The 14,173-nt window shown below is 45.7% G+C and overlaps 1 protein-coding gene across 1 annotated transcript in view; it reads left to right on the forward strand.

Annotated features, from left to right (window-relative positions):
* The first annotated feature begins 563 nt into the window (after positions 1 to 563).
* The window catches only part of DDX54 (DEAD-box helicase 54), an 18,755-nt gene continuing 5,145 nt past the window's right edge, over positions 564 to 14,173 (forward strand). The window contains exons 1-19 of the mRNA XM_015828265.1: positions 564 to 641; positions 1,981 to 2,107; positions 2,607 to 2,677; positions 2,820 to 3,008; positions 3,396 to 3,445; positions 4,138 to 4,179; positions 4,556 to 4,651; positions 4,932 to 5,053; positions 5,404 to 5,465; positions 6,246 to 6,377; positions 6,733 to 6,943; positions 7,986 to 8,120; positions 8,517 to 8,738; positions 9,625 to 9,698; positions 10,660 to 10,851; positions 11,329 to 11,471; positions 11,640 to 11,753; positions 13,101 to 13,205; positions 13,730 to 13,831. Coding sequence (XP_015683751.1) covers positions 564 to 641; positions 1,981 to 2,107; positions 2,607 to 2,677; positions 2,820 to 3,008; positions 3,396 to 3,445; positions 4,138 to 4,179; positions 4,556 to 4,651; positions 4,932 to 5,053; positions 5,404 to 5,465; positions 6,246 to 6,377; positions 6,733 to 6,943; positions 7,986 to 8,120; positions 8,517 to 8,738; positions 9,625 to 9,698; positions 10,660 to 10,851; positions 11,329 to 11,471; positions 11,640 to 11,753; positions 13,101 to 13,205; positions 13,730 to 13,831 — 2,267 coding nt within the window. The remainder of the gene's footprint in view (positions 642 to 1,980; positions 2,108 to 2,606; positions 2,678 to 2,819; positions 3,009 to 3,395; positions 3,446 to 4,137; positions 4,180 to 4,555; positions 4,652 to 4,931; positions 5,054 to 5,403; positions 5,466 to 6,245; positions 6,378 to 6,732; positions 6,944 to 7,985; positions 8,121 to 8,516; positions 8,739 to 9,624; positions 9,699 to 10,659; positions 10,852 to 11,328; positions 11,472 to 11,639; positions 11,754 to 13,100; positions 13,206 to 13,729; positions 13,832 to 14,173) is intronic.

Raw genomic sequence — 14,173 nt, forward strand, 5'->3', positions numbered from 1 at the left:
CTGTCTCTATCCGTCCGTCCGTCCTTCCATCCATCCATCTATCTAACATTTTATACCCAAAGTTATAAACCGTCTCTCTGCCAAGAAGCTCAGGGCATTGTATCCACACCTTGTCTCATCCTCTCCTCCCTTCTATTGCCACAACAACTTTCCCACCTATACATATGTACACAATACACACCGCCTGTATTGATACTAAAACGGAACCCTGGAATTTCCAACCAAGGACGGAAAAAAGTCCAGCCCAAGAAGGGCGATGCAAATGCAGCCAGGGTGGTAGAGCAAACCCGAAAGCGCCTTCCCAAATCGGAAGAAATGGCGACTCTACCCGTTTTCGCTTTCGTTTCTCTACGGAAGCTCCTTTTCCCTTCCGCCTCGGATTGACAGCCAAGGCCAGCCAGCCGCAGGGTAGGCAAGCGCGCAGGCGGGGCTTAGTGCGCGACCCGCCCACCGACGCACCAATCGGAGGCCGTCTCTCCTCCGAACCCCGCCCCGCGGCACTTCCTGGTTAACACACGTGGCTTCGCCTTCCAGGAAAAAAGTCTCTCGGCCGGACAGCCGCGATGGCTCCGTCTTTCGGCTCCGGGCGGAGGCGGAAAAGGCAGCGTTGGTGCAAAAGCCGGGAGCCCGACGAGGATCAGGTATGGGAAGATGGGCTGGACTAGCGATCCCATCATCCCCAGCCAGGGCATGGGACCTGCAGTCCCAGCACCTGGGCTGCGGAGTCCCAGGTCTCTGGAAAGGATCGGGCTGGGGGAAGCCTAAGAAGCCTAAGGACTTCTGGCTTCCCAGAAGTTGCTCACTCTGAGCATGTGCGAGAAGGAAGCATGCTGGGAGTTGTAGTTTGAGAACATCTGGGAAGATGCACCTTCTGAGGACGTAGGGGAATGGGTAATGAAGGAGGGGTTGCATCTTTGCTCCAGAAGGGGAAGTTGGATCTCAATCAATCAATATATCAATCAATCAATCAATCAGAATAGAGCTGGAAGGGACCTTGGAGGTCTTCTAGTCCAGCCCTCCTGTTCAAGCAGGAGACTCTATACATACCATTTCAGACAGGTGGCTGTCCAGTCTCTTTTTAAAAACCTCCAGCGATGGAGCACCCACACCTTCTGGTGGCAAGCTGATCCACTGGTTAATCGTTCTCACTGTTAGGAAGTTTCTCCTTAATTCCAGCTTGCTTCTCCCCTTGATTAGTCGTTCCACTGGGTAGTTGTTAATTGAATCTGCAATAAGGAATGGAACAGAATATAGAGTAAAATATAGAATATTTTGGGGACCTTGGAGGTATTCTAGTCCAACCTCCTGTTCAAGCAGGAGACCCTATACCATTTCAGATAAGTGACTATCCAGTCTCTTTTTAAAAGCCTCCAGTGATGGAGCATCCACAACTTCTGGAGGCAAGTCGTTCCACTGGTTGATTGTCCTCACTGTTAGGAAATTTCTCCTTAATTCCAGCTTGCTTCTCTCCTTGATTAGTTTCCATCCGTTGTTCTTGTTTTGCCTTCTGGTGCTTTGGAGAATAGGTTGACCCCCTCTTCTTTGTGGCAGCCCCTCAAATACTGGAAGATGCTATCATGTCACCCCTGGTCCTTCTTTTCACTAGGCTAGACATACCCAAATCCTGCAACCATTCTTCATGTTTTTGTCTCCAGATCTTTAGTTATCTTAGTTGCTCTTCTTGGCACTTTTTCCAAAGTTTTTGTAATGTGGGCACCAAAACTGGATGCAGTATTCCAGGTGTGACCTTACCAAGGTTTGATAAAGTGGTACTAATACTCCATGTGATCTGGGTGCAGTTGGGTGAAAACCCCCCAAATCATATCAATTTAGGTGCCCTTCTACATCCCCCCAGTCAGTCATGGTCACCCCTAGTACATTGCTAGAAGAGAAGCTGCCAGAACCGTGAGTATTTCTACTGTAGACTGTCCCACCAGTCCAGATCTGAAAATTTCCATTTTTCTTTGGTTGTGTTTAAAGGACTATGAATTGCCAGAATCCGCTTTATCCAAGTCTGATGGTGCTTCTGATATTGAACCCGATACTCAGGAAATGGTTCGTGCCCAGAACAAGAAAAAGAAGAAATCGGGAGGTTTTCAATCCATGGGTAAGTTGAGAAGGTCTGAACTGGATGTTTTAAGGGGAGCTATAGCTTTTTAATTTATTATTTAGCATTATTTAGCATCTACGGAGGTCATGCTATCACTGATATAGAATAACAGCAGCAAACTTCAACTTTACTTTTACATAATAATATAAACTAGCCATTTCTGTATCAACAAACCTATCTAATCGGTAAAGCCCAAAATCAAAAGCTGTATTTTTTCCCCACCTCTAGCAGAAAGTCCAGCAGAGGTTTCCAAGTAGAAACAAAAGCGATTGCATTTCTTTTCTTGAATCAAAGCAGGTAGTTTAGCCCTCTCTGCTAACTCCCATCAACTTTTGCAACCATTCATCCATGGTGGGAATCAAAGGGAACGTGCCTTATTTTTTTCTTAATTTTTTCCGACTTTGTAACCGCTTGTATGCTAGGAAGACTCAGTAGGTGCTTTGAGCTTGAAAAGAAAAGAGGATAATATCGCTAACCTGTTTTTCTTGCTTCTTAGGTCTCGGCTATCCGGTGTTCAAAGGAATCATGAAAAAGGGGTACAAAATACCGACTCCCATCCAAAGGAAGGTGAGAGCACAGAAAGCACCCTACTATTTTTAGTAGCGTTGTGGTGTTATTTCTCCCTTAACTAATTGGGTGATTTGCTAAATGGAAAGCTGTTGTTTTTTCTCTCTCTCTCTTCCTCACTTGTATTTGGCTTCTTCTGCAGACTATTCCTTTGATCTTGGATGGCAAGGACGTGGTGGCTATGGCAAGGACCGGGAGTGGAAAGACGGCTTGTTTTCTGATCCCCATGCTGGAGAAGTTGAAGGCCCGCTGTGCCAAGACTGGAGCAAGGGCTCTCATCCTGTCCCCAACCCGAGAACTTGCTTTGCAGACTCTTAAGTTCACCAAAGAGGTACTTCCAAAATTCAAAGGGAGAAGTGGGAATTGAGGAATTAAAGCAGGGATTCTCCACCACGGCCCCATGAAAATGGCTGGAGTTCAACTTGTCTATCAATGATGATGTTACCTAGTTGGGTCATGAAACGTCTGCAAGAAAACCACCAAGCTCAGAGAGCACCAAGGACCCCACAGTTCTCCTCCACCTCCTCCTCTTCCTCCCTGCAACCCCTGCTCTCTCTTCTAGCACTGATGATGTTACCTAGTTGGGTCATGAAATGTCTACAAGAAAACCACCAAGCTCCGAGAGCGCCAGGGACCCCTCATTTCAACCCTGAGCTACAAAGATTCTCCTTTATTGGAATGAAGTTGGCATTTAATTCTCCTTCCTCTTTTTCTGCAGCTTGGTCGGTTTACCGGCTTGAAAACCGCTCTGATTCTTGGAGGTGACAGGTCAGTTGTGTGTTGATGTGCACGCTTACACGCCCAAATGTGGTTTTTTTGTTTAATAGCAATCGCAATAGCACTTAGACTGATATACTGCTTCACAGTGCTTTACAGATATGTTCTTAATTGTTCTTAGTTTCAGAGCTTAAAATACATCATAATTTTTTAACAGATCTGCTTCTCTGAACCCAGAAGTTGGACTATATACTTTTTATTATCTTTGACCATTGGCAAGATCAGGCTTTTTTTTTTTTAATGTTGTACTTAACTTTGGGTGAAAAATTAATCTTAAGCTTGTAATGTTGACACACTAAATAGCAATTCCTACTTGCAATTTACATTTTTTGTTTTCAGTGCTTTAAGCTTTCTAACCGATAGAATGTGAATAATGGCTGCTCATATTTTAGAAATATTACTGCACTGAAATCTGCATTAAAATAATGCAACTTATCAAATTTATAACATTACAACAAAGGGAGGGGATAAAACTGTCTCTCTCTCTGTTTCTTTCCCTCTGGATCTAATACTGTAGTTTTCAAGGGCTGTAATTGGCCCAGCTCCCTGTTGAAAACTACAAACAGAGATTTTATTCATTTGTTTATCACTTTTTGAACTGCCTGTCTCCCTCATGGAGGGTGTCTTCTCTCTTTAAGTAGCCTCTGAGTTGTTTTTAATTGTTTCCTCTTTCTCCCTTCTAGGATGGAAGACCAATTTGTAGCTTTGCATGAGAACCCTGACATGTAAGTCTGGATTTTCAGTCAGGCATCTCAAGGCCTGAACGTAGGCGATGGTGGCTAAAAACCTCCACGAAATCCATTAAAAACGGATTTAAATGGCTTAGACAAGGCGTACCCAGTTCCGATTTAATCAAACGAAGGGAAGGATTAGGGAGACCCTGTACCATTTCAGACACAGGGCTGTCCAATTTCTTTTTTAAAACCTCCAATGATGGAACACCCACAATTTCTGGAGGCAAGCCGTTCCACCGATTAAGTGGAATAACTAAATGAGTAAATAAACTGGATAGAGGGGATCGGCGCAACTCACTTTTTTTCCATCAACCCCGCGAGAGAAAGAATTGGCTCTTGAATCGGTGCCTTTGTGCTTTCTGTGCAGCATCATCGCAACCCCCGGCCGGTTGATGCACGTGGCTGTCGAGATGAAACTGAAGTTGCACAGTGTGGAGTACGTGGTTTTTGACGAAGCAGACAGGTAAGTGCTTCTCCCTGATAGTTCTTCCCAACCCCTTCGTAAGGGACTCGTGTGTTCCTCCATCTTGGGGGTGAGACACTTGCCAATAACCCCCCCAGAAACCCAACCTTGTAGTTTGCTTGCATACAATCTTGACTTAACAACCGATTGCTTAGTGACATTTGAAGTTATGACAGGTTACCCCAAAAGGGCTGGATCTTTAGCAGCGGTGTGTTAATCTGAGGCTGTCTGGTTTTCTGCAGAAGCTCTTCTTACGATCCTGTTCTTCTCATCCCGCCAGGTTGTTTGAGATGGGCTTTGCGGAACAGCTGAAGGAGATTGTCTCCAGGCTGCCCGACGGTCGCCAGACCCTGCTGTTCTCCGCCACCTTGCCGAAACTTCTGGTGGAGTTCGCTCAAGCTGGTGAGAAGATGGTTCCAGACTGCGTTTGTTCTCAAAGGAATGGTTGGAGAGCTGGATGTTACGCAAGGGATGCGTTGGGGTTCTTTTTCATGTGACTCTCTTTCTCGGTTTGATACTGTCAACTGTCCAGTTGGCAGATCCAGAATAAAAAAAATCCCAGGACATTATTTTATCAAGCGTATAAACTTTACTGAAGAAACCATATTGGCACAGACGAAGCAAAACCAACTCCAGGTTTCCCACGCAAACGTTAGCAGAGTTAATCTCCCCCCCCCCTTTCTCTATGGGCCACCCAGAGTCCGTTACGCCCACCAATAACTTCTGTTCATTTTGTCTCCCTCTCTTCTTAGGTCTCACAGAGCCAGTACTAATCCGACTGGATGTGGAATCCAAGCTGAGTGAGCAACTCAAGGTGGGAATGGTCAACCGTTCCTTATAATGGCCCACTTGGAGTAGGGTGGAGTTGATTCAGTGGGAGAGTTGGGTTTCTGAGATTTTATTATTATTTTTAGCTCAAAAAACATTGTGAACGCCCCAGTTCCTTGTTGCTGAGTTAACTCCTCCAGGAAGGAAGAGAAGTAAAAGAGAACAGTTGATATTAAATAACCTACATCAAGATAGCATCGTGAGAAGGGATAGAATTGCTCTATATTGCATTAGTAAGCCCACTGCTTGGAATACTGTGTCCAGTTTTGGTCACCCCAATGCAAAAAAGATCTTGAGACTCTAGAAAGAGTGCAGAGAAGAGTGACAAAGATGATTAGGGAGGCTGGAGGCTAAAACATAGGAAGAAAGGCTGCAGGAATTGGGGACATCTAATCTAGTGAAAAGAAAGGCCAGGGGGTGACATGATTGCAGTCTTCCAATATTTGAAGGGCTGCCACAAAGAAGAGGGGGTCAGTTATTCTCCAAAGCACCAGAGGGCAGGAAAAGAAGTAACGGATTGAAGTTCATTAAAGAGAGATCTAACTTAGAACTTGGGAGAAATTTCCCGACAGTGAGAACAATTAACCAGTGGGACAGCTGGCCTCCAGAAGTGGGTGCTCCATCACTGGAGCTTTTCAAGACGAGACTGGACAGCCATTTGAAAAGGATGGTATAGGCTCTCCTGCCTTGAGCAGCGGGATGGACTAGAAGACCTCCAAGGTCCCTTCCAGCCTTATGATTCTGTGTTCCAACCTCCTTTCTCTAGCTCTCGTTTTTCCACGTGCGTGCCGACGACAAGCCAGCTCTTCTCTTACATCTGCTGAGGACTGTGGCAAAGCCCCAAGACCAGACCATTGTGTTTGTGGCCACCAAGCATCACACAGAATACCTGAAAGAGGTACGTGCAGGGAACCTGATGGCCTGGGGAAAGGAGAGGGTTTGTGGTCCTCACGTAATGACAGGTCACTTAGCAGCTGTTCAGAGTTACAACGGACCACTTGCACAAAATTTGGGGAACGGGGGCATGTTTCTGTAGCAGTTTGAATTGTCTCTCAGTGCCCAGGTGAGAACTAAAATGTAGGCACTAAGGAAATAAAAAGGGAGGTGAAAGTTTGGGTTCAGTTGTGGCCGTAAGTTGAGGACCACCTGTATTGTCTCAAGCTTTGAGCATCAGTCATCCTTCAGGTTTCTACAGCTTGCTGGCTTTTTCCTGGCCTAACGGATGTGTGGGTTGTTGTTGGTTTTTTTTGCAGCTGCTGACGTTGCAGGGGGTGAATTGCACCAACATCTACAGCTCTCTGGACCAGACGGCTCGCAAAATCAACATCGGCAAGTTTGCTCACGGCAAATGCTCTGTGTTGATTGTCACCGATCTCGCTGCTCGCGGGATTGATATCCCTCTTCTGGATAATGTGATTAACTACAGTTTCCCAGCCAAGGCGAAGCTTTTTCTGCATCGCGTCGGTGAGTTCCTGAAGTCTGGAGTCTTCCAGGGTTATTTGTATGATTTTGCTCACTGTTGTAAAGCAGGAGTCCTCTTCTGGGTCCTTGTTGCTCTCTCAGCTTAGTGGTTTCCTTGCAGACGTTTCATTATCCAACTAAGTAACATCATCAGTGCTAGAAGGGAGTGGGGTTTGTGGATAGGAGAAGGAAAGGGGAGGAGGAGGAGGAGGAAGACTACCATGGGGTCCTTGATGCTGTCTGAGCTTGGTTACTTTCTTGCAGATGTTTCATTACCCAACTAAGTAACATCATCAGTGCTAGAAGGGAGTGGGGTTTGCGGAGAGGAGGAAAAGAAAGGGAAGGAGGTGGAGAAGGAGGAGAAGGACTGTTGGGTCCTTGGTGCTCTCTGAGCTTGGTTATTTTCTTGCAGACGTTTCATTACCCAACTAAGTAACATCATCAGTGCTAGAAGGGAGTGGGGTTTGCGGAGAGGAGGAAAAGAAAGGGAAGGAGGTGGAGAAGGAGGAGAAGGACTGTTGGGTCCTTGGTGCTCTCTGAGCTTGGTTATTTTCTTGCAGACGTTTCATTACCCAACTAGGGAACATCATCCGTGCTGGTGTGTATGGAATATGCTCCCTGTTTATAGACAGTGCCTTGCCCTGCCAGTATTGCTGGGGTGTGTGGTTTTCTCCTTGGTAATTTCTTAATTAGGGTATTTTTTTTTCTGCTTGATTCTTTGCCTGGGGGTTAACCCCTACTTATTGAGGTGTTGGTTGACAGCGGATGTGCTTTATTCCTTTTGTTTCCTTTTTTTTAAAATTGTCTCTTGAATGTGATTTATCTCTCAAGGAACTACCAAAGAGAAAACCACACCTCCACCCAGGACAAGCTGCTTTTGGGGGGGGGCAAACCTCACCCTCACTAGCACTGATAATGTTACTTAGTCAGGCAATGAAACGTCTGCCAAGCAAACGATCAGAGAGGATCAAGGACTCCACATATATGGTTGTAAAAGCCCCATTCGGAGCTTGACCCATTTTGACGTGGCATCTTCTCCCCATAGGCAGAGTGGCCCGTGCGGGGAGGACTGGAACAGCCTACTCCCTTGTGGCCCCAGATGAGACCCCATACGTTTTTGACCTCCATCTGTTTCTGGGCCGGCCTTTAGTCTTCGCCAATCCTCATCAGAAGCCCACAGGTAAGTATCCCCAACTTACAACCATTTGTTTAGTGACTGCTCAAACTTACAACAGCACTGATAAAAGGTTTCAGCATCCCCACGGTCACGGGATAAATATTTGGACGCTTGGCAACCGGCGTGTACTTAACGACGGTTGAGGTGTCCCCGGGGGGGTGTCACGTGATCCCCCATTTGCGACCTTCCGACAAGCAAAGCCAACGGGGAAGTTTTAACAACCGTGTTACTAACTTAACAACTGCAGTGATAACGATGGTAAAATGAGGCAAAATTCTCTTAACAAATGTCTCACTTTGCCACGTAAATTTGGGGATCAATTGTGGTCATAGGTTGAGGACTATACCTCTACTGAATTTCTGGAAATAACAGGACCCTTCTCCCACACACCCCACCCAGATTCAGATGGAGTTTTTGGCCGTGTTCCCCAAGCCGTCATGGACGATGAGGAAAGCTTGCTACAGACTGACCACGAGCGTTCCCTCGACCTGCAGAATCTCCGTCGTGTCTCGGAAAACGCCCTCAAGCAGTACCAGAAATCCCGGCCAAGTCCGTCCTCCGAATCTATCAAGAGGGTCAAAGAAATGGAATTCAGCCTCGTAGGGATTCATCCCCTCTTTAGTGAGTATTTCTGCAGGTTGTGAATTATTCCCAGGAAGTCTTTCTCCCTTTTGGCAACTTTAAGACACCTGGACTTCAACTCTCAGAATTCCCCAGCCAGCTGGGAATTCTGGGAGTTGAAGTTTGCACTTCTTAAAGCAGGGGTAGGCAACCTTGGCTCTTTTATGACTGGTGGACTTCAACTCCCAGAATTCCTGAGCCAGCATGGCTCAGCTTGGAAACCTCTCCCTTTCCTCTCAGCATGGCTGGCTCAGGAATTCTGGGAGTTGAAGTCCACGAGTCATGAGGGGGCCATAGTTCCCCCATGCTGGCTCAGGAATTCTGGGAGTTGAAGTCCATGAGTCATAAAAGAGCCAAGGTTGCCACCCGTCTTAAAGCATGCTGGCTAGGGAATTCTGGGATTTGAAGTCCATCCACTTTACAATTGCCCAATTTGAGAAACACTGTTCCGAGAACCAGACAAAATTGAATTAAAGTAAGGAGGGTTCTTTTTTATATTATCCAAATTTCAGATTTCATGGATTTCACCAGTTTCATTCTTGGGCGAACGTAGTACTGTATATTTATCTATATTTGTGGATCAGAATAATTTTACAACTGAATGAGAATTTGGGGAGGATTGAGAATTCTCTATCATTGAGAGACACTCAATGTTTAATTCAGCCACATAAAGATTTGGCTGACATTAGTTGGTTTTATATTTGCTCATTTTGCGGTGGACTTTGTGACTTGTGCGAATCTAGTCCCTTGGCTAGAGAACTTTATGATCCCTGCGTGTCTGGGCAATGGATTCCTCCAATCAGGAATAAATGTGACATGGGAACGCAGACTTAGGCTTCCTAGACCACAGCAGATGATCCGTTCTCTCATTTTTGGTCTGTTTAAGGTTTGCGTTTTGAGGAGGAGGAGATGACACGGCTGAAATTTGTGGACAGCATCAAAACGTACCGATCTAAAGCGGTAAGTTTAGCCAGGACTTTGGGATCCAGATTTCAGTTCTGCTGTCACAATCCTTTTGAAGTCACGTGACGCCTTATAAAGTTGGTCCATGTGTGCTCCGTAGTTTTTGCAGCCTGGCCCTGGAGCGGTTTGTTTATAGTTTTAAAAATTATTTATATCTTGACTTTATTATTTTTGTAACTGTCGAGGCGGCAAAATTACCTAATACTCTTTCCTCATCTTAATTTTCTCCACAAAAAGAACCCTCTGCGGCTGAGAGAAGGTGATTGGCCCAAAGTTACCCAATCAGCTTTTGGGTCTAAAGCGGGACTAGAACTCACAGTCTCCTGGTGATTGGCCCAGAATCACCCAGCTGGCTTTCGTGCCTAAGGCGGGACTAGAACTCACCGTCTCCTGGCTTCCAACCACTAGACCAAACTAATTACAGGGAAACTGAATTTTATGATCAAATTTGGGGGAAAGGGTGTCTTATTCCCAGTGAACCTCCTAAATACATCATCACCACAATTTGTATGATTTGCATGATGCAGGTGAAGTTTTGAAAACTTGGCATGGCTCCGCATGATGTGGAAGTGGGGCTATTGAATATTCCAGGTCCTATTTGAGAGACATTTGATTAGCCAGGTTTTAGCCCTGTTTCCTCTAGGCCGGCTTCGTCTGTTTCATCTAGGAGCAGCTCAGACCTTCTGCAGACCTTCCTACAGAAGCTCTTCTGAAATTTCAGTTGAATAGTCCTGATTGGAACCAGACCTCTCACCGTCTCTAAATAGATATCCTTGGGAGCCAGCATTTTAGCCACCCACAATGCACCTGCTGAAGGCATTGTGGGAACTCGAGAGCAGCTAAGTAGGATGCTGAGAAAATGATGGTTACCCAACGACTGGGGCCCTATTAATCTTGATCCTCTTTCCTAGCCTGATTTTCAGAGAAGTGTTTCTGATCTCCGCTCTTTTTTCATTAGACCATCTTTGAAATCAACGCCACCAACAAAACTCTGGCCAGTGACGTCATGCGGGCTAAACGGATCCGCGACCGGCAATTAATTGACCGGCACCAGCGGAAACAGGAGGAAAGGTTGTCCTTGGCTGCTGTGAAAACTCAAGAAGTGGCTGTTGCAGAAGAACCAATGGAAGACGGAGAAGACCATATTGAGGTAGAACAACGGAAGACAAATGACTCGTGAATCTTAAGATTGATGCTCCTTTAATTATGAAGTTGCTGCTGAAAGGGACATAGCCAGCCAATGGCTTAATAGAATGATAGAGTAGAGTTGGAAGGGACCTTGGAGGTCTTCTAGTCCAACTTCCCTGCTCAAGCAGGAGACCCTGTACCATGTCAAGACAAATGGCTGTCCAGTCTCTTCTTAAAAACTCCAGTGATGGAGCACCCACCAATTCTGGAGTTAAGCTTTTCCACTGATTAATTGTTCTCAGTGTTAGGAATTTTCTCCTTAGTTCTTGGTTGGATCGCTCTTTCCTTCTTGTCCTGCCTTCAGGTGCTTTGGAGCATAGGTTGACCCCCCCTTCTTACTGGCAGCCCCTTAGATATGGGAAGACTACTATCACGTCCCCCCTGGTCCTTCTCTTCTCCGGGACTTTCTCTAATTTGTTCTCCTGAATTTCCACACCAGGGTGTCTTCTCCAGCGTGGTGGGAAAGAAACGAAAGCATCTTCCATCAGAAAGCAGAGCGGTGAAGAAGAGGAAGCCGTCAGTGAAGGAGGAGAAGGAGTTTTATGTCCCTTATCGACCCAAGGACTTTGCTTCAGAGCGGGGGTATGTACAGTCTCCAGGCCAGGGGTGGTGGGCACATCAAACCCCTTACTTAGGGGGAAATAACCTCGGTTACAATGGAGAACTCTGTGCCAGAGAGTCACTTATGCAGGATCTCCAAAACACACAAGAGGGCAACTGGTGGAACGAATTATTTCCTCAATTTTGCAGGCTCTGTGTTGGAGGGGAAGGCACCGCGTTTGAACAGCAGGCCTCCGCAGCAGTCCTTGACTTAATGGGCGACGAGGACAGGAATCTAAACAAGAACAAAAAGCTTTTGAAATGGTGAGTCACCTCATGGCCGAGCAATTTTTTTTGCTGTCCCCAAAAGACCGAGGTAAGAATGTACCTCTGGTTCCCCGTAACTCCAGGACCCCCTTGGTTCCCACCTTCCTAATTAGGCCATTTTATTATTTTATTATATTGTTATATCTGAAGAAAAAAGGAAGTAGTTTCTCTTCTTAAAACCGTCCATGTTTGTGGAGCGTTTCTGCCTGCAGCAGGTTTTTGCACCTGTTTGATCTCACGACATCAAAGACAGGTAAATCTGATTGGTCCTTGGAGACCACGAGGAGAACCGAGGCCTGTAGCCTAGACTGGGAAAGAAACGCCGGGGAACAATGGCTGTATTGTCAAAAGAGTTTGTAAGGACTTGTCCCTCTAAGCACCGGGATCGGTTTGACTTGCTTGCCTTTGTTTTAAAGACTCACGGTTGACTGAGCACTTCGAAAAGATTTCCGAGAATGTAACTGCAGCTACTTCTTTTCCTGTTTGGGGGACTGTAAAGTTTAATGAGATTTAAATCTAATGAGACTTATAATTACTCTAAATTTAGACAAAAACAGAATGTAATGAAACGACGTTCTCTCTTGTCGATTATTTCCCACGAAGTCTTATTATCTTATTGTCAACCTTCCCTGGAACCTCCAGAAGATCAGGTTGGGGGACGAGTCCGTCCTTTGGGATATAGTAAAATCTGTTTACCAATAGGTTAGAGAAGAATTTTCGGAGGTGAGTTGGCGGACCCATAACTTCTGAAGGCAAGCTTTTTCCACTGGCTAATTGTTCTCATTGTCAGGAAATTTCTCCTTAGTTCCAGGTTGCTTCTCTCCTTGATTAGTTTCCATCCGCTACTCCTTGTCCTGCCTTCTGGTGCTCTGGAGAATAGCTTGACCTCCTCTTCTTTTTGGCAGCCCCTCAAATATTGGAATACTGCTATCATGTCCCCCCTGGTCCTTCTTTTCACTAGACTAGACATATCCAATTTCTGCAACTGGGGAATCACATGATCCCAGAACACTGCAACCATCATGCATACATGCCAGTTGGCAAGCATGCAAATTTTGGTCTTGTGACTGAAAAGGATGCTGCAAGGATCGTGTGAAAAAACAGTTGTTAAGTCCCTTTTTTCAGCATTGTTGTTACTTCAAACAGTTACTAAACAAATGGTTGTAAGTTGAGAACTGCCTGTACATTCTTCCATTTTTGGCTGTGTTATGCCCACCTGTAGGACATTCCAATGTAGGAAGTGATCTGCATTTTTCCACTGGCCAATCCTCTGGCCGATCCTTCCCTTAAGAAGGGATCTCTCTCCTACTTTCCTTGCTGTATTTTTTTTTTCCTGTCCTATAGGGATCGAAAGCGGAAACGATTTGTTGGGCAAAAGGGTCAGGAGGATAAGAAGAAGATCCGTACGGAGAGCGGCGCCTACATCAACAGCTCCTACAAAACCAACCTGTATCCTTCCATTTCGTTCCAGGAAATGTCTTAATCTTGGTCTAGCTAAGACTTGGCCGTGATTTGCCATATATAATTCAAATTCTGATCATTGTATGTGATCAGATGCAAATCTAACATCCCTATTGCTGTAGTCAATCGGGATTCATCCATCGTTTAAACCAGCAGTTTCCAAATGTTGGCCATTTTAAGAGTTGTGGACTTCCACTCCCAGAATTCCTCAGCCAGGCATGCTGGGAGTTGAAGTCCTCAAGCCTTAAAGTGGCCAAGTTTTTCTCAACCGTGGCAATTTTAGACTTGGCTGGGGAATTCTGGGAGTTGAAGTCCAAACAACTTAAAATGGCTAAGCTGCTTTAAACAGAAGGTTAGTGGGCGCTAAGAATCCACCTTCATTCTTCTTCCCACATGCATTTTTAACCCAGGTGGGTGGGGTAGGAAAGAAAACAATGGGGTTGGTGAGTACGATCTGTGTTGGGCTACTCTGGAAGACTTTGTGTAGCTTGGATTTCTTAATTCAGCTCCAGCTATGACAAATGGAAAAAGAGAAATAAGATTGACGAACAGGATTCGGACACGGAGGTTGGGGGCGATCCGAGGAGCAGGAAGAGGCAGAAGGGCAGAGGTGAGCTTTGAGAGAAAAGAGGCATCCAGCTCTCCACTTTTTTGTTTTCAGCAGTGGCAATAATTGTCCAAACATCCCAAAGATGCTTTTTTCAAAAGGCAACTGGACTTTTTCTTCATTTTGTTTGAAGATGTTTAGATCCAGGTGGCTTCTCTCCTTGATTGGTTTCCATCCGTTGCTTCTTGTCCTGCCTTCAGGTGCTTTGGAGAATAGCTTGACTCCCTTCTTCTTTGGGGCAGCCCCTCAAATATTGGAACCCTGCTCTCAGGTCACCCCTAGTCCTTCTCTTCATCAGGCTAGACATGCCAGCTCAGTTCTTCAGAACTGAAGAAGCTTCTTGGATGAG

Source organism: Protobothrops mucrosquamatus, unplaced genomic scaffold (genome assembly GCF_001527695.2).
Source record: "Protobothrops mucrosquamatus isolate PMUCROS unplaced genomic scaffold, P.Mucros_1.0 scaffold4357, whole genome shotgun sequence".
NCBI classification, from domain to species: Eukaryota; Metazoa; Chordata; class Lepidosauria; order Squamata; family Viperidae; genus Protobothrops; species Protobothrops mucrosquamatus.